The sequence below is a fragment of the Typopeltis vanoorti genome, chromosome 2, assembly GCF_054136105.1.
Source record: "Typopeltis vanoorti isolate ZY-2024b chromosome 2, IOZ_Tvanoo_1.0, whole genome shotgun sequence".
Lineage (NCBI taxonomy): Eukaryota > Metazoa > Arthropoda > Arachnida > Uropygi > Thelyphonidae > Typopeltis > Typopeltis vanoorti.
The window spans coordinates 171509562-171529459 of NC_143550.1; the positions used below are offsets into that span (position 1 = coordinate 171509562).

At 33.5% G+C, this 19898-nt stretch overlaps 1 protein-coding gene across 3 annotated transcripts in view; it reads left to right on the forward strand.

Annotated features, from left to right (window-relative positions):
- Positions 1-19898, forward strand: part of LOC150109666 (NEDD8-conjugating enzyme UBE2F-like) — a 148676-nt gene that overhangs the window by 23120 nt on the left and 105658 nt on the right. For 2 of the 3 annotated variants that reach the window (XM_090409615.1, XM_090409607.1), the window contains one exon: positions 17247-17410. In XM_090409615.1, the coding sequence (XP_090265741.1) occupies positions 17247-17410 (164 nt within the window). Of the gene's footprint in view, positions 1-746; positions 857-17246; positions 17411-19898 lie in introns of all 3 variants that reach the window. The other variant, XM_090409623.1, reaches the window with a different exon arrangement.

The following is a 19898-nucleotide window of genomic DNA, read 5'->3' on the forward strand; positions in this document are numbered from 1 at the left end:
TTATTCTATCATCTTTTGCTGATTTATCCTTTTTTTTTTTAATTTTATTTTACTTAGGTTGTCCTTTAATTCATTCATTGTTATTATATCATTTAAAGCATCTTGCTTGTGGCATAGCTTTTTTATGTTAGTATTATCTGTCCAAAGATTTGTAAAATAATCTAAGAATTCTTTTAAGTCTACTTCTCAATTTATATTTGCAGTTTCTTTTATATCTGCATTTGTGTGCTTCAGTATTTTTAGGTATTATACAAATTTTTCCCATCTTTCTGGTTTCTCTTTTGGCTATTGCTCATTGTTTTTTAATACTCAATTTCATCCTCTTGTTTTTTTTTATTATGTAATCATCTTTTAAAGGCTAGTTTATTTTCAATTATTGTTTTCATTTCATTGTCCCATATATGTATTTTTTTATTTTTATGGTATTTATGTGCTCCTCGACTTTCACGTATGCTGCTGATGTAATTATTTCTTTCATATTATTCCATTCTTTCTTGATGTCTTTGTTTTCTTGTATTTTTTCAAAATAGTTATTAATCCTCCATTAGTATACATTTCTTATACTTAAATTGTTTAGTAGCTAACTTTGTAATTATATTTTGTTTCTCTAGTTTATTTTATTTATTTTATTTTATTTTATTTTTTTTTTTGAATTTTATTTTATTGTATTGTATGTTTTTTTGTAACCAATTTGGTGGAAACCTTAATTTTGCCTGCACTAAATAATGATCTCTATCTATTTCTAGCCCTCTACTGACTTTAACATCTAGGAAGAAGTTTGCTGCTTTTTCGTTTGCTATAAAGTAGTCATCTATTATCGATTTTTCTTCTCTTGCATACACACACAATATATATAGTTATGTATATTTTTTGTTTATAGAATGTATTCATTATTTTTAAATTTTATATATTATATAACCAATGAATCATTTTCCATTTTTTGTTACTGTTGATTGTCCAAATTTTTCTATAGTATTCATTTTCTTCCCTACTCTAGAGACAAAAATTACTATATTGGTCTCTATAGTAGGGCTTCCAGATTATGTAATCCTTTTACCATCCATCATGCTAATAATATGCTATATATTTCTGCCTTTCCTAGGTGAGATTGCCATAAAAAATTGTATTTCTGAAAATATCTCTGTGACATAGTGAAATACTGAAATTATTAAACCAGCTGTTTAATTATTTTTCTTTGTGCTGTAGTTATTCCATTAAATTATATTGAGTATAAAACTAGCGCCTTAAAAATTGACTTGATGTTAAATATTGATGGTAGATAGTTTTATATTAATAGATTTTAATATATTTTTTCCCCATGAATAGAGAAAAAATATATTAAAAATAATGAAATTAATTTCAAAAAAATTTACTGATTTTGTTTATCAGAGAAACTGACAAGCTGCATATTTAGAAACATTTCACACTACATAAAATGACTTGGTCTGCTTGCAGTAATAGGTTGACAATGACCTTTAGGGCATTGCCATTTCTTGGGATTAATGCTTCATCAAATGAATTGCTGCCTATGATGAAAATGTGTTCGGAAGAATGTTGTTTTTTTGTCTCTATTGACCATGTCTGATATCACGGAGGGATTAGAGCAGTGGTGTGTTGGGACCGGCTAATCCGAGCCGGTTGTTAAAATTTTTCAAATTTAGCGAGCCGGTTAATGTTTTTAAGTCAGGCGAGCCTGTTATTAAAATTCTTTATGAAAGGATAGATGATGAATGGTGGTATATACCTTTTCTCATAAATATTTTAAAATTGTATAATAAACACTTACATATATTATTATTATTATTATCAAAAATAAATGCATAAAGGAGAATTCACAAAACACAAACTCAATTTACGAACGGGAATTTGGAAACGATTTTATTTACTAAACAATGTCCGTATTCATTAAAACACAAACACTTTATCAAAATTCCTGAACTGGGTATTTGAATAAACAATAATGCCTTATTTTTTGGCGAATTTCCAAGTCAGGAGAGCCTGTTATTAAAATTCTTTATGAAAGGATAGATGATGAATGGTGGTATATACCTTTTCTTGTAAATATTTTGAAATTGTATAATAAACACTTACATATATTATTATTATTATTATCAAAAATAAATGCATAAAGGAGAATTCATAAAACACAAACTCAATTTACGAACGGGAATTTGGAAATGATTTTATTTACTAAACAATGTCTGTATTCATTAAAACACAAACACTTTATCAAAACTCCTGAACTGGGTATTTGAATAAACAATAATGCCTTATTTTTTGGCAAATTTCCAAGAACTTGCAACATTAAGTTCTTGGAAATGCAACATTGTTGCACTATCGATAAATACAAAAATCCGTCGCGATGGCTACAGTCTCTGGTCATTTGATCGACTATGAGTGGTAATATTAGTTGTTACATTTTTTTTGTTCAGGATTTCATTTGATAATAGGTAAGTTGTAGGTAATATAGGAAAAATTTTCTTTAATATATGTTTTTATTTAGTTTTTTTCTTTTTTTTTTAATAATTAGAATAATTTTAATCAGGGTTAGAGTTTTGTGGAAAAGCAGATAGCCGTTAGTTGAAAAAATGAAATAGAACGAAACTTCTTAAACATTAAAAGGACAAAATTTGAAGAAGCAGAAACAAAGACATCTGAAGATACAATAGAACTTTGTGAAGAATCAAATTTTTCATAAAGCGAGCCAGTTGTTAAAAATTTACCAACACACGACTGGATTGGAGTGCTTGTGATAATGTTGATTAATTCTCAAGCATGATCATTTTCATTTGTAAATTAAATTAAAGATGCCAAGAAATTGTATTCTTGGTTTAATCCTTTATCCAGCAGAGTTTCATAAAATGTTCTGAAAGAAATCTGTGATAAGCAAACTCATGAGCAATGCAAATACCTATACATGGTAATATTTTTTAAATGTTTTGTAGCATCTTATGCATGGGATTGATATTAAAAAAGGAAGAATTAAATGCAGGCTAGAAAGATGGAAATGGTAAGGAAGGCAAGATTTGATAACGATATAAATTTAGCAGCCAAAGAGAATCCTAGTAAATTTATGTTGTGATGATTAAAAGGAAGAATGATTACAGAAGTTAATTATACTGCTGTAATATTTAAATTTTTTTTGCTACTCCTACCCATGAAAGGTAAATCCTCAAGTATATTAGTACCATAGGTGGGCCTAGATTATTTTATTTTTTTTACATAATCCAGAAACCCTGCTTTAGAAATCAAACAAAATTTGTTTTGCAGATGCTTAAATTAAGCCCAGCTTTGGCTGGCCTGGTTGTTCGAGTGGTTAGTGTATCTGCTCTCCAGCCAAGAGGTTGCAGGTTTGAATCCCTCCATGGGCATGGATGTTTGTGATTATCCTATTTACTCTGTGTGGAAAGGGCATCTATGACCCTACCACTTCTTCTAGAAGATTTCACTTCCCAAACTCATTGAAGTATAGGAGTAACTGTATGGTGTCTACTGACATCAAATATGGGGGGAGGGAATTTTTGTTGCTTTCCTTCTTAACCAATAGAATCAACCATTTGGATCTTCCTTAGTTTCTGCTGTGAGTATTGTATCATCTGCATATCACAAATTATTTATTTTTCTGTCACCAATCTTAATTCCAACTGGGTTTTTGTGTAGCCATTCTCATAATATGTTAACTATAAATATTAAAAAGACAGAGCAACAGTATACATCCCTGCCACAAGATCCCTTTTCCCACTTGAACGCTTGAACACTGCCTTTTTCTCCAAGGACTGTTTTTACTGAATCTTCTTGGTTGTTATACAGGTCCATATCAAGAGAATTAGATGCTCAGGTATTCCCATTGATCTCATTATAATCCACAGTCTGTTGTGATCCATGCAATCAAAAGCTTTCTTATCAATAAAACAGATAAGTACTTCTGAAATTCTCTTGTCCTTTCCATGATCCATCTCATGTTTACTACCGGGTCTCTAATTTGTCTAGCTCTCCTATAGCCTGCCTGTTCTTGTGGCATTGCTCTATTCACATATGACTCCAGTCTTTGTTGGATTGCTTTCATCATAACTTTACATGCATGTGAAATTATAATGGTGGTTCTATAATTCTCACAATCTCTGGGGTTTGATGTTTTTCAGTTTCTAGACCAGTATATTTTCTTCCAAACCTGTTGACAAATTTCAGTTAATATGCTCACTACTTCATCCCCAGCTGTTTTCAATAATTTGACACTCCATCAGCTCCAGGAGTTTTACTTTCTAGCAACTGTTCCTTTGATATCACTTCACTTTTTGTTTATCATGGGTTCCTCTCAACAAATTCTTTCTTTTCAAATTCTCCTTCAATATTAATATCTTTCTTGTACAAATTCTCTACACTTTTCTATACTTACTCTTTTCTTTTTGACGCTTCTTCCATCAAACTTTTTCCCAAATTGCTTTTTCCAACTCCTAATGTAGGAATAAACTTCTCTGTAACTTCATTTATCTTTCCAAACAGATCTCTTGTTCTACTGTAATATTGCTTTCTTCAATTTCTTTGCACCTTTTGTTTAGATATATTTCTTTATATTTTCATCCCTAACCCTCAAATACTCTAATAGCATTAGGGGGGGGGATAAGAAAGGAAGATGAGTAGGGACCAGTCTACAGATAATGTAACAGTGTATTTGACATTTGAAAGACCATTCATTTCAAACCTAATAATTTTATTGGTAAGTTATTATTATTGCTTAGAATAGATATGGAAAATAAGACACATTTACTAAAATAAAAAGCCAAAAGGTTTCATTTCAGCGATGCACAATTATGGCTTTTGGCTCTTTATTTTAGTAAATACTTTATGCACCAACTGAGAGTTCGCTTACAAAAAATACACTTCGAGTTCCTTAGTACTGAATGAGAGTTTTTGCTCTCTTAAGGTTTCTGCCTGGTCTCTGAAGAGAACTACCCAGTTTTAAACAGCTGTCAGGCCTGTGAAACCTTATCAAAATGGACCAATAAAAAGCGAATATATAGATGCTTGGGCGGTGCCTACATCTTCTATATGGTTCACACTAGGGCAACTCGTAAATGCCAGGGAGTGTATTCCTATAAGCTCTCTGGTCAACTTCTTTACAAAACTTTCATAGTTTCTACATTTGGCTTTGAAATAATGCTGGCTTTAACATGTACTTGATTTATATAAATAAGACACAAACATTTTTACTTTATAAAAATATTGTATATTGATGACTTAACAATTTCCTCATTCTTGTAACATGAGTCACTGAAAGGCAAATTCAACAAGTAATTGATCATATGTCTTCATGGATTCAGGTTTTCAGCAGTGTCTATGTACACTTTTGCCAAAAATATCCAGAGTTAAGGATGGGACAAACAGTTATCCCAGTAATGAGGCTATGTTTGTTAACTCATTTTGCACAGTAAGCATTGCATATCCTGCACACAGTCCTCTTCAGAGTGGAGGAGAAAGCCGATCTTTGCTTTGATTATGTTGTTCACTCAAAGCTGGATTATGGGTCACAAGTCTGATATGTGAGAGAGAGAGAGAGAACCCTGTGATAGTTGAATCCTTTCCGTTATACCTTTTATGTAAGGTATGCAAATAGTTGCTGTGCATTTTGCACATCACTCATTCAAAGCCTTTATGTTGAAGCAAATGAAAAATGCTCTCTCTTTGACAAAAAAGTTATAATTTAATATGCCTTAAAAATGTTCTTTGCCTGAACAACCTGCATGGACTAGTATTGTTTTCTCTATATTGGAAGGTCCAATATTGCACACATCAAACTAACATTCTCTGTTTGGTATGCATATGAAAGAGATTATACATGATTTTGGCATGAATGTAAACAACGTTACTTTCACTAACATGATAGTCTTTTTCCATGGGAGTTTGTCCTCCATAATGCAATGTAATAATAATAATAATAATAATATCTATCTTTCTTTTTATTTTAATTATTTATTTTTATTTGTTGGTTGATATTATTAATTTAATTTAATTATTAGAACTGCGCCTTTATGTTCCTTTCTTTACCAGTCGTATTACTGAGTTTGTAGTCATTGCTTGAGCTAGTTCAATCACTCTTAATCCTCTCTGGCTATTTATTCCCCCCCCCCCCCCATTCTCAAGGTCACAAGTATGCTCTTTTCACGTGTACGAAGTCTGGATTCAGGAAGTGCTTCGGGCTGGAACCAATTCCTTTGTCTATCTTGCTGACTTTCTCTTGCACTGATCTTTAAAAATTTATTTGTTTTTTCGACTGCGCCATTAAAGATAGCGTAGAGGAATTGTTTGTCTTTTCCCATACATGCAAGAGAAACATCCAACTGAACATGGGAGTATCTCTAATATTTAATGCTAATTCAAGCAACGTTTAAAACTTAATTATCAGTCAGTTGTGGCTATTCTATCTGCAGGACACACAGGTTCTATATTTTTATGAGTGCATTGGTAAGGCATAATCAGGCAAGCTATTAACAAACAAAACTGTTTATTCATTCTAAGTTAGATAATTACAAAGATTAAAACTACACACATCAAAATATCTGGCTCTGACTAACTTAACTAAGTAATAATGGAGACAAAGTAAAGCACGTGTCTAGTTCTCCACTTGATTAAATTAGCATTTCTCTCTTAAGACAAAGGCAAAATATATGCTCATAACAATCAGACACGTGGATAGACATATACACACTCTAACATAGCTTAACTCAGTCTAAAAGCAGAATTAGGCATAACTAAACTTAACATTCAATTTCCCTTCTATCACATAACAATTAGCAATTCCTCAGAACTCTGCAAACAGCTAGTTCACAATTACTTAGAAATGTGATTTTTTCTGACTTCACAAATTGTTCTTTATGCTAACAAACTATAGGATCAGCATTCTTAGCTTTAAATTTCACAATCTAGGAAAGTTCTACATAAATCTTACTTGCAACCTTGCCAGCTAGTTCAGTACACAAGATCCTAGAGATCACGAACACTTTCTTCTTCTTTCCGGTGAAAACCACAATTGGACACTAATTCATGGCAACGATGATACAGTATACTTGGAGATCATCAAGAAACTTCGCAGTGGGACTTCTGGAATAGACCGTCACTGCTGTTACGAATCTCCTATCATCATCAGACTTCTGCTGGTGGGACATGATTCCCCCGTCCTTGGAACAGCTGGATACAGGAACCTCTTCAAAGCGAGAGGCAGAAACAGAGCGATTTGTCCCCTCAAATTCTCCCTTTTATCCTACTCTCCCAACCTTGGAATTTCCTCAGATTAAACCGCCCCGGATTTTCTTGGAGGGGTTTTTTCCACCACCCTGCTGTCACTGAGTTTTGGCGGGAAAACCTGCAACTGTTGACCTTCACGATTTGCGCTAGCCTCAGATCTACATGTCTAATCCTGTCTGAGCCATTTCTTTGTTTGTACAAGTTCAGTGGTTCTTAAATATTTTAACAATTTACTTTTCTCAGGGGCTCACATTGGTGAGTATAGGCATGGCAGACTCAAGATACCCAAGCTAGACCTGATCTTACTTCGTACAATATACACTTGGTATATCATATCTGAAGACTGGTCTTCTACTCTTCTTTCCCTCTACTCTCTCTTACTTTTTACCCCCCCCCCCCTCAGTGCTATTAGAGCAATTCGAGGGCGAGGGGGTGACTCTTTCCTCTCAAACTGTAGTTTCCACTATCCACTAAAAAGGTCAAGCCTAGTTGTCTTAAGGTGGCAGCCCCACCACTAGGGAAACACGTATTACTTTCAAATCTCAACGAAATCCAAACCGGACAGAAAACATGGGAAACGACCACAAACTGGAAAAGGTTAAGAAACTTTGGAAAAAGAAAAACATGGTGAAATATGCTACATGGAACATTAGCAGCATAGCACATAAAGAAGAATTAGATAAAATTTTAAATGACGAAAATATAGAAATTGCAGTTCTTACTGAAACAAAAAAGAAACTTAAAGGAACAAAAGAAACAGCTAACTACAATATCATATATAGTGGAGTGGACAAACAAATACATGCAAAAAGCATGTATTTGTAATGATTTGGATCCATAAATAAATTAAAGCAAAAATAACTCATTATACAGACTGGAAAAAAAGAATATTAGAAGTGCGATTAAAATTAAATAAAGAAAATTTAACAGTTGTAGTGTATGCTGCTGAAGAAGTAAAAGAAGAAGAAAATGATTACTTTTACAAAGAGTTACAAGGAATATATGAAAAATTAAATAAAACAGATCATATAATTATAGCCGGAGATCTTAATGCCAGAATAGGAATGAAAAAAATTAACAATTCTTCTTCTTCTTCTGCAGCTTCTCCCACTTAAGTGGGGTCACTGTTTATTATGAGTCTCCTCCACACCTTCCTGTCTTGGGCTGTCACCACATCCAAGTTCTTCATCTTCAAGTCCTCTTCTACCAGCTCCCTCCATCTCTTCTTTGGCCGCCCACGCTTTCGCCTTCCTTGCACATCCATCTGCATGACCCTTCTTCCCACATATTCGTCCTCCCTCCTCATCACATGACCAAACCATCTCAACCTTGCCTCCTGTATTTTCGCTCCTAAGTTCGTAACTTTCACTGTTCCCCTGACATAGTCATTTCTCAGATGATCCTTTCTGGTCACACCGCACATCCACCTAAGCATTCTCATCTCTGCTACTTCCATCCTGCTAATGTTATTTTTCCTCAGGGCCACAGTTTCTATAGCATATGTCATAGCTGGCCTCACTACTGTCCTATAAATTTTGCCTTTCAGATTGATCGGCACCCTCTTATCACATAACACTCCAGCCATCTCCCTCCAGTTCCTCCAACCTGCTTGTATCCTGCATCCCACTTCCTTCTCACCTCCTCCATCTTCTTCCACTGTCGAACCTAAGTATCTAAAGTCTCTCACCTTCCTGATGACATTTCCTTCCAGCTCCAGGTCTGTCTCCTGGCCACCGCCCACTGCGCAACACATATACTCTGTCTTACTTCTGCTCACTCTCATACCTCTCTCTTCCAGTACTTTTCTCCATCTTTCCAGTTTAGTTTCCGCTTCTTCTCTTGAATCTACACACAGCAAGATGTCATCTGCATACAGCATTGTCCAAGGTGCATCTTCTCTCACCTCCTCTGTTACCACCTCCATCACAATATTAAACAAACGGACTTAATGCTGACCCTTGATGCAAGCCAACTGTTACTTGAAAACTTTGTCTGTCCCAAACAGGTCCGAACACTTGTCTTCACATTTCTGTACATTTCCTGCACCAACCTGACATATTTCTCCGGCACCTTCTTCTCCCTCAGACACCTCCAGACTTCTTGCCTTGGCACTCTATCGTATGCTTTCTCCAGATCAATAAATACCAGATGTAGCTCCCTTTGTTTCTCTCGATATTTTTCCATCATCTGTCGTAACCCAAAGATAGCATCTGTTGTTGATCTACCAGTCATGAAGCCAAATTGTTCCTTTGCAATCTCCACCTCCTCCCTCAATCTACCATCAAGAATCCTTTCTAGGATCTTCATTGTGTGGGACATCAACTTTATTCCTCTGTAATTTTTACAGTCTTGTGCATCCCCTTTACCCTTGTAGATGGGAACAAGAGTACTCTCCCTCCATTCCTCGGGTATATTTTCCTGTTGGCAAATATACCCGAGGCAAATGAAAAAAATTAACAATAATATACAAAAATTTGGAGAACCAACAGTAAACAAGAATGGAAAGCGACTCATTGATTATACAATATATAATAATTTAAAAATAATGAATACATTTTACAAACATAAAAATATACATAAATATACGTGGTGTTCAAGCGGACAAAAATCAATAATAGACTACTTTATAGCAAATGAAAAAGCAGCAAACTTCTTCCTAGACGTTAAAGTTAGAAGAAGGCTAGAAATTGACACAGGTCACTATTTAGTACAGGCAAAACTAAGATTTCCACCAAACTGGCTACAAAAAATACAAAAAATAAATAAACTACAGAAACAAAATCTAATTACAAAGTAAGATTACTAAATGATTCAAGTATAAGAAATTTATACCAACAGAGGATTAATAACTACTTAGAAAAAATACAAGAAAATGAAGACATTGAGAAAGAATGGAATAATATAAAATAAATTATTGCACCAGCAGCATGTGAAAGTCTAGGAACACACAAAAAATATCATAAAAATAAAAAATTACATATATGGGACAATGAAATAAAAACAATAATTAAAAATAAAAAGTTGGCTCTTAAAAGATGGTTAAGTAGCAAAAAACAAGAAGATGAAATTGAATATAAAAAAAGAAGAGCAATGGCCAAAAGAGAAACCAGAAAGAGAGATAGCTGGGAAAAATTTGTATCATATCTAGAAAATGACATATACAAAATAAGACCCAGCGCATACAAAATCCTAAAACACATGAATGCAAATATAAAAGAAACTGCAAATATAAATTGTGAAAAATAGATGTAAAAGAATTCTAGGATTACTTTACAGATCTTTGGACGGATAATAGTGGCATCAAAAATAATTACACCAGAAACTTACAAAATACCTTAAATGGTACGATAACAATGAAAGAATTAAAGGACAACCTAAATAAAATAAAAAATGGCAAATCAACAGGAGAAGATGGGATAAACTCCGAACTGTATAAATTTGCTGGAAAAAAATTTCATCAAAGATTACTAAAATTCTTAAATAAAATATATACAAATGGACAAATACGAATAGAATGGAATAGAAGCATAGTAATACCTATAGTTAAAAAAGGGGATAAAACAAAACCTGCTAACTACAGGGGTATTAGTTTATTGAATACATATTACAAAATATATAGCAGAATACTTAATGAAAAACTAAAAGTATACAGTGAAAAAATCTTATTAGAATGTCAAAATGGATTTAGAAAAGGACGCTCTACAATGGATGCAGCTTTCTGTTTAAAATTACTTATAGAAGAAAGAAAATTTAATTTTGAAACTCATCTTTTATTTATAGATTACGAAAAAGCATTTGACAAAGTAAAAAGATATATACTGTTTGATATATTACAAAGAATAAATATACCTGATATTTTACTACATGCAATATTGAATATATACAAAGATAATGAAATAAAAAAAAAATAAATGAAAAGTTTTCTGAAAAACAATATATAAACCAAGGAGTAAGACAGGGATGCCCTCTGTCTCCAACACTTTTCAATATTTACATTAATGAAATATACAGTGGAACACCTTAAACAATCAAGGTATAGAAATTTCCCAGAATAACAAAATAAATATGCTATTATTTGCAGATGATCAGGTAATAATATCAGATAAAGAAGACAATTTACAAAGAGCAATATATAATTTAAACATAGTAGAACAGTTTGGAATGAAAATTTCCATAGATAAAACTAAAACAGTGGCATTTTGTGGACAAACTCCAGTTAGAAGCAAAATAGTTATTAATAATAAAATAATAGAATAGATAAATACTTTCAGTTATCTTGGATGTGAAATATCATATGAAGGAGAAAAAGACATAAAATTAAAAACTTCAAAATTTTTACAGATTACAGGCCTGTTAAATAGAACACTCAACCCAAATATAGTACAAAAAGAAACGCGCTTTAAAATATACAATACTTTAGCAGTGCCCACATTATTATATGGCAGTGAAATTTGGGCAATAAACAAACAAGATAAACAAAGAATAAAAACAAATGAAATGAGAATTATGAGAAGAATTGCAAAATACACATTATTAGATCAAAAAAGGAATGAAGACATTTTAAAAGTACTAAAAACAAAATCAATAGAAGAAAAACTAAACGATTGTAAACAAAAATGGATTGAACATGTAAACCGAATGGCCAACACCCGACATCCTAAACAAATACTAAAATATAAGCCAATTGGAAAGAGGAGGCAGGGACCTCAAAAAAGGATATTGGATGGATAATGAGACTGGAACAGACCAATATGTTTGATACCCATAATTAGTGTTATGATGATGATGACAATTTACTCTAATATTTTACCAGATATAAAACGGCAAAATTAAGTTAAAAGTTAATTCAATTAATAGTATTTTGTATAATTTTCAGTTCCCAAGTAAAATCGGTATAGAAAATTTTTATTTTCTTCATACAAGATTTTACAGCAGCCTTTTACTGTGTGAGATAAGTCAGTTACTTATTCCACCATCAGTCTATTTGCACCTTTTAATGCACAGCTGGCAGATTGCTCTGATTTCTTACCTGTCTATAGTGACAGCTCAAGGTCTGAGACTTTTGATTGTGTTGCTGACTGCAGTAAATACAACTTCTGAGCCGTATGTCACTCATCTTGAACTAGTGCAAAAGAATACCACCACCAAAAATGTATGATTTATACATACTCGTTGAATTCTTTATAGACATCTCCTTCCTGTATCTATGTAGCTATGTAAAATGGGCAATACTGTATCTATGTAGATATAGTATTGCCCATTTTTTAAGATTGTTTTCTTGTATTTAAAATATTATTTACATATTTAGCAATTTATTTTTTATTACCTTATGTATTGCTATGAACTTAGTAATGGTACTGCATGACCTTTACTGTCCTTGCACTAAACCCTAACCAACAAACTTTATGAATAGAAGATCAGTTGGTTTCTTGGATAGTCTTGGGTATAAAGATAAATGTTAATACATTATTTCCAAATATTCAAATACCTAATTTACTCTGATACATTCTCTTATTTGTATTGGTTGTGGAGTAATCAGTTATCTTCAAGTAAACCACATTTAATTTTTTTTTTTTTCATGCTAAACAAACAAACATCAGTGAAGCATAGCTTCAGTCGTTCACTACACCAAGAAGTACTGGATTCTCAATACTAGTTTGATCTTGAAGGCTCAATCGGAAAAATTTGCTAAACAATTTGGAATCAGTGTTTTGTATGTAACAACAGTTGGCTGGATCAATTTAAAAACTGACATAACAATATTATGCCAGTTTTTAAAAAGACTAATTGAAATCATATGTAGTATTAATTAGTATGTTTTACTAATGGAGAAATAAACTGTTTTGTATTAAATGTATTGTTTTAAAATTATGCACAAGTAAATTGTTTAATATTAAGTATTTAGGTAAGTAATTAGTTTTTCTCTAATACTTTTTTAATCTATTTATGAGTTATTGAGAATAAAAAAAAAAAGTAGATTTAACTCATCACTGATATATAACGAGGAAATTTTATCAGTCCTGTGGTGCTTGTTATGGCCAAGTTTGACTCTCTCTCTCACATTCACATACATGTGTGTGTGTAAAATATAAAATGTTAGTGTTCATTGCACTCTGCTCAAACATATTGCAATGGGCCACATTTGCAAAAGTAACTATTTCCATGAATAAAAAAAGCTGAACCACTTTTTCAATGGAACATTGAAAAACTGGAGTAGAGCATTAGAATATTCAAGAATTAATATTTAAATACTGTCGGTGGAAGATGAGAATATGAAAAGAGAATAGCAAAGTGAATAGAATGTGAAGAGCAAAGTGTAGGTATGAAATAGAGGAAACCATTGGGTGTACTCTGATAGAAGGCTTCCTTCTAGTGAGATCTAAAAGTTCTTTTAAGAGTATAGTAAGACTGTAATGCTGCATAATGCTGAGACTTGGCCAATGATTAAAAAAAAAAAAAAAATGGGAGTATGAGTTAAATGTGTTTTTTTTTCCCCGCAGTGTTTAGGTTGCAGAAATTTAAAAAAATGAAATGAGGGTGAGTTGAGGTATTGGAAGTCTCAAGAAGCAAGTTTGCACTATTATAAACATATTATGGAGAAGTACAGAGTATTGTAGGTCAAAGAATTATGAACATGGGATTATCAAAGAATATAAAAAGTTCACCATATCATCTTAGGTGTTTTTTATAATATAAAAGATCTAATATAGTTTTATTATCTTCTCCCTAAAAAATTTACCTTTCCTCCTTTATATACAAGGTGGTTCAAAATTCCACATACAAACTTTGAGGGGAGGTAGAGAACATCAAAATCAACCATATTCACATAGGAAAGCATGACCAGAAACTCCACAGGAAGGTACTAACAGGGACACAAAGATACAGAAATAACATAAGGCAGTAAGTAGTGAAAAAAAACTTTATTAGGCGTAACTGAACAGTTCAATAGTAGTTGGATACATAATATGGTAAATGAGGTGCATGTCTGCTATCTCAGCATTCGTAAAACAATGCATGTTCTTCGTACGACGTCGAATGCTTGAATGAGGAAGCCCCAATTGCTCACCTGGCAAACAGCGCCATCTATCACTTTCGGGTGCCGTTTCCAGTCATGCTTTCCTATTTGAATATGGTTGATTTTTGATGTTCTCTACCTCCCGTCAAAGTTTGTACGTGGAATTTTGAACCACCCTGTATAGTCTCCATAGCTCAGTCACTATCAACAATGCTATTTGGTTAGAAAGATCTCGGTTGAAATCCCAACTAGGATGCAAAAAAGCCAACTGAAGATGTGTTAGTCAGTTTCATACTGAGGTTGCAAGGTTTTCCTTTTCCTCCCAAAAATTCTAGTTGTTCATTCTGCAAACTAGCTAGAAAACACACAATTAACAGACATAATGCATTGGCCTTGTATTGCAGCATCCATCTATGCACTCAACCAAATCTCTAGTTATGCAAGTTTCATCAGTTGTGGGCATTTCAAAAAGATGTCCCATGGTCTCTGTTTCACTGCACTTGCAGAGATTTGAATCTTTCATGCAACATTTTTTTTAATTACTTTTGATGAGGAATACTCATCAAAGGAGGACTACTCTTGGTTTTTCATCTGTAATCCCAGATAACTTTTATATTTACAAGAGGGGGCATGCTGCTAATGGTATTAGATAATTTGAGTCCAGTTAGCATAGACAGCTGTGACTACAATATTAGTAATAATTTCTCATATGGCAGTGAATTTGAAGCTATCAAATACTTAGTGGGATGGTGTTACAGACATAGTGGAGCAGTTGCTGCTGATGATGAAATGCATCATCAAATCAAATGATGGGTGCTAAATGATTACTCATTTAGCACCAATGATGGGTGACACAACTTCATGGGTGACTTTAATTATATAAACATTGATTGAGTAGCAGTGAAATTTCATGATAAAAAATAAAATTTATTCGGCTGTTGCAAGATAACTTCCTCAGGCAGCATGTGAGAGAAGGGAACTCAAGATCAAAAAGTGTTAGATCTGATTATAGTATCAGGAGGAATTTTGGTTAAAGACGTGACTAATTTGCCTGTGGTTGGTGACAGCAGTCATGCTGTTTACTGACCTGAGAGGTGGCGAAGTATATGAGTGTTCCATTCAGAAGAGGTTACATGACAAACCACAAAGCAGGAAATTATGCGTTTAAAAAATACTTAAATGATGCAATATCAGAATGTATCCCTAAAAAGTTCAAAGAATAAACAGGATAGGAGTGAAATAAATGTGCAGTCTTATAGGGAAGTCAAGTTCCTCTTTACAAGGTTTGATACGTCTTCATCTTCACTGTTGTGCACAAGTCCTCTTGGTTTTTAATAGGATGCAGACACAGTGCAGTGGGGGGGTCAGAAGAAAGCACAAAGCAGAGTGTTAAAGATATCAGGACTGTGGATGATAGCATAGCTAGATTCAGAAGTTGTGGACAGCAGACACTAGCAAACAGGATAAAAGAGAGTTGATATGATAGACTTTCAAACTTCTGAAAGGATCACATAGTGTGTCCACTAGATGGAATTTTTAATTTTATGGAGGGTGGAAGAGGACGAGAGAGAGAGCCTCCAAGTTGAAATTAATGCAGTCAAAGAAAGGTGGAGCTCGATTTTTTTCTGATAGAGCAATGCATGCTTGTAATGGATTGCCTTTGGAATTTGAGTATAGGTAGCATGAATGAATTCAAGATTAGGTATGACTGCTAGTATAGATGATATGGGCTTCTCTCAGTGAGTCCATGACTCTATGGCAATCTCTGATAATGATAATAAAAGTTACAAAGGGATTATGGAATGCATGTAGATTATGAGGGCAGATTTGAGTATGTGGACTGCAGGTGCTGATAAACAATAGAAAGAGAGAGATGCCTGATAATTCTGAAAGGCTGTTATAGGATACCTGTTGATAAAATTGTTTATTATATGGATGTTGGGAAGAGGACAAGGTAACATGTGGAAATTAAGTTTGTGTACAGTTAAGAAAGGGATAAGAGCTATTTTTTCTCACAGAGCAGTGAGTGATTGGAACAGTTTGCCTGTCGAAGTAGTGAGTGCACCTAGCATGAATAAGTTTAAGAGAAGATATGACAGCTAGTATGTGAATGATTGTATAACCTCATTCAGTGAGTCCTGGATACTCAAGAGGTCTCTGATGATGATGATAATAATTGACCTTCCCAGTGATCTCAATTAAAATCTTATCAGGGGATTTTACCATGCTAAAAAACATATTTTCTGATAGTACTACATAATTTTTAGTTTAATAGTGAAAAATAACTTGTCTTTTCTTTTATAGTAATTCTCATTGAAATTGAATGTACTTATGTCAATAGCATCGGTAAATGGTTATAATTTTTGAACAAGAAATTATATTTTTGTTTATTCCCTTTATCCAAGTGTAAGCAAGCAAAGTTTGTGTATGAAGTATCTTCACAATGACTTCACATTAGTTGCTTAGTATCCCATAATACAAAGTACACATCCTTTTGGACATGTATAATGCCAAGCATTATGGGAAGGAATACTACCTAAACTGGTTTTGACTTTTATTGAGGTCTCATCTGTGGGAGCCAGATCCTGAAGAGATCCTCAAGGTTGAAATAATACAGAAGTCATATTTGCCATATGCAAGTAGTGAAATTGAGGTCATGTGCAAACTTTGTTTGCTTACACTTGGGTGAAGGATTTAACAAGAATATAATTTCTTGTCAAGTTAAATTTAATTGGTTACAGTGTATTTCATTTCATTATACCAAAATAAAATTGACTTGTGCTAGATAATAAATGCATTGATCAGGATTCTTTTTTTAACATAAATCTGATTTATGTTAAAAAAAAAAATTTGCCTAGTCTTAACCATAGTCAAGGAATCAAAATTTTTACTCACAATATATACATATTTTTAACTTGGCAAAATTTTTCCATATTTCGCTTGTATAAAAACTTATCTTATGCTGTTTTAATTTCTTTCTATTGAACAGAAGTGCAAGAAATGGAAGCAAATTTACCAGTTACCTGTAAAGTAAAATTTGAAAATGCAAATGAACTTCATAAGTTTGATATGACTGTAATGCCTGATGAAGGTTTCTGGCAAGGAGGAAAGTTTCATTTTGTTATAGAAGTCCCCGAAGATTATAACATGGTGGTAAGTTATATATAATGGTAATTTTCTCTTAAGTTTTATGAGACAGGCATAAATAACATTGTCAGATTTTTTTATTAGTATAGAATATATTTTTTTGCAAGTGGTCATCTCCTATAATATGTGATCTTGAGCAAATTTAAGATAACAACTTCCATATCATTTTTGCAGTTTATTTATGTAGTGGCAAGCTAAGATTCTTAAAGTTTCAAATTTTTGTGTTAAGTGCACTATAAATTTTACTTATTTTACTGATAAATGTGTTTCTTTATTATAATTATCATCAAGCCTTTGTAGAATTATCATACTCATCAAAGGAGGACTACTCTGAAATAGCATCGTTCACTGTTTTTATTTATTTCATGTCCATTGGAAACAATGCAGAATTTGGCAACAAGTTAAGACATAGGAAAAGAACATGAATTGTTTAGGTACCAGTTGAACTTTGCACACTGTATTGCAGCATCCATCTATGCACTCAACCAAATCTCTGGTTATGCAAGTTTCATCAGTTGTGGGCATGTCAAAAAGATGTCCCATGGTCTGTTTCACTGCACTTGCAGAGATTTGAATCTTTCATGCAACATTTTTTTTAATTACTTTTGAATTTTCCCATCTTGGTGTGTAGCCTATTCTGGCTGTACCAATTTAAGAAATTTTAAAGCTTCATAATACAAACAAATTTTAAGGCTGCATAATGTAAGTTAAAATGAAAATACAGACAACATCAGATCAAATTCCTGTAGCAATTGAAATAAGCCTCAGCATGCAATCATGCAAGATAGGGAGAATGCATTTGTTATGATGCAGACAATTTTTTTTTCTCCTTCCGACTGAATCTTTCTTCTGATTTGGCTGAAGCTGAATACTTGCAAAATTTGCCAAATGCTAAAACTAAACCAAATATTCAGAGCATCTGTACTTTTCAGTATCCAGCTCCTAACACTACATCACTCCAGTCTTAGAATACTGTTCCCATATTTAGGATTTGAGAACAGTAAAATTTTCTAGATAGTTGTATAAGGCACATCCATGTACTGTATCTTGATACAGCACATGCACTCAGGAACTAATTGTGTTATTCATGACCTGCTCCACAATAGCAGTAGCAACTTCATTCACTTGTTGTGAACTGATTGGTTTGCGATCTCTCTCTCCAGGTCTAACTCCCAACAATCCTTTTTCTTCAAAACAACTAATCATTTGTTTAGGCAATGAAATTCGTGGAGTGCAGTAACTGAATTGCAATTGTTTAGGTGGTACAGCTTCATGAGCAAAGCACGTTGGGGGCACAGTTAGTGCCGTCACTATAGACATTATTAACAACCAGAATGAAGGGGAAAATCCTGTGTCCATCTTTTTAAACCATTCTGGCACCTGCCAAATTGTGTGATATAAAAATTCTGTGCATTTGGTGTTTATAATGCCCATGGTGGTGAATTTTCAAACTCCTTTTTTTTTTTTTTTTTTTCTCTCTCTTCTTCAGATATCACTTTTGCATGATGCACACTGTATTTGTGCAAAGTTTTGCAGCATTTAGATCACTAGATGATGCTCCACAAGGTCTTAAAAACAGATATACTTTTAATTTTGATCACCCAGTTTATATATTTATATACACACTGCTTGAAAAGAAGTCAATGGACACCATAGTGCAAGGAACAAACAACCATGGGCACCATGACTGTTTGTTAATAAGATGTAGAACTCATTTTGCTGTGATGACTGTAGCAGTCATAAGAGAATTTTGGACCATTCTTCTTGTAGGCATGTAATGAGGTCCCAGAATGTTATGAGGCAGATATCCCTTGTCCTCACCTGATGCTCCACTTCATTTCAGTACGGTTGAGATCAAGCCTCTGTGGAGGCTAATCAAGTGTGGTGATGTTCATGTCCACAAACCATGCAATTACAGCAGCAGCAGCTTTATGACATGGTGCATTGTCCTGTTGAAAGAGACAATGGTCAGTTCCATAGAAACACCATAAAGTAGGAAGTATTGCATTGCCCAGAATGTTCAGATACCTCTCAGAGTTCAATGTTCGTAGCACCACAAACAGAGGTCTGAAGACAAAACAAGGCCATACCATCACACCATGACCTCTGAATTTCATAGTTAGGATTATGCACTCTGGTAAGAGATGTTCACCGGGCCTTTACCATATCCATACACATTCATCTGTTTGATGGAGGATGTAATGTGATTTGTTGCTCCATATCACAGCTTACCAAGCTTCCATATTCCACTGTACATGCTCTTTGCACCACTGAAGATGATGCTGCATGTTGGTTCAGGTAATGTGGGACTTGCATATTGTGGTTTTCCCATGGAAACCCATGTTATGAACCTCAGTTCTGAATGTTTTTTGTGGAAATTCATATTCCAGTTGATGCCCAGAACTCCATATTCAATGTTTCGGCCAACAAATGTCATTTTTTACATATTATCCTTTGTATCACCCTACGGTTACATTTGGTGAGTGTTGTGGGT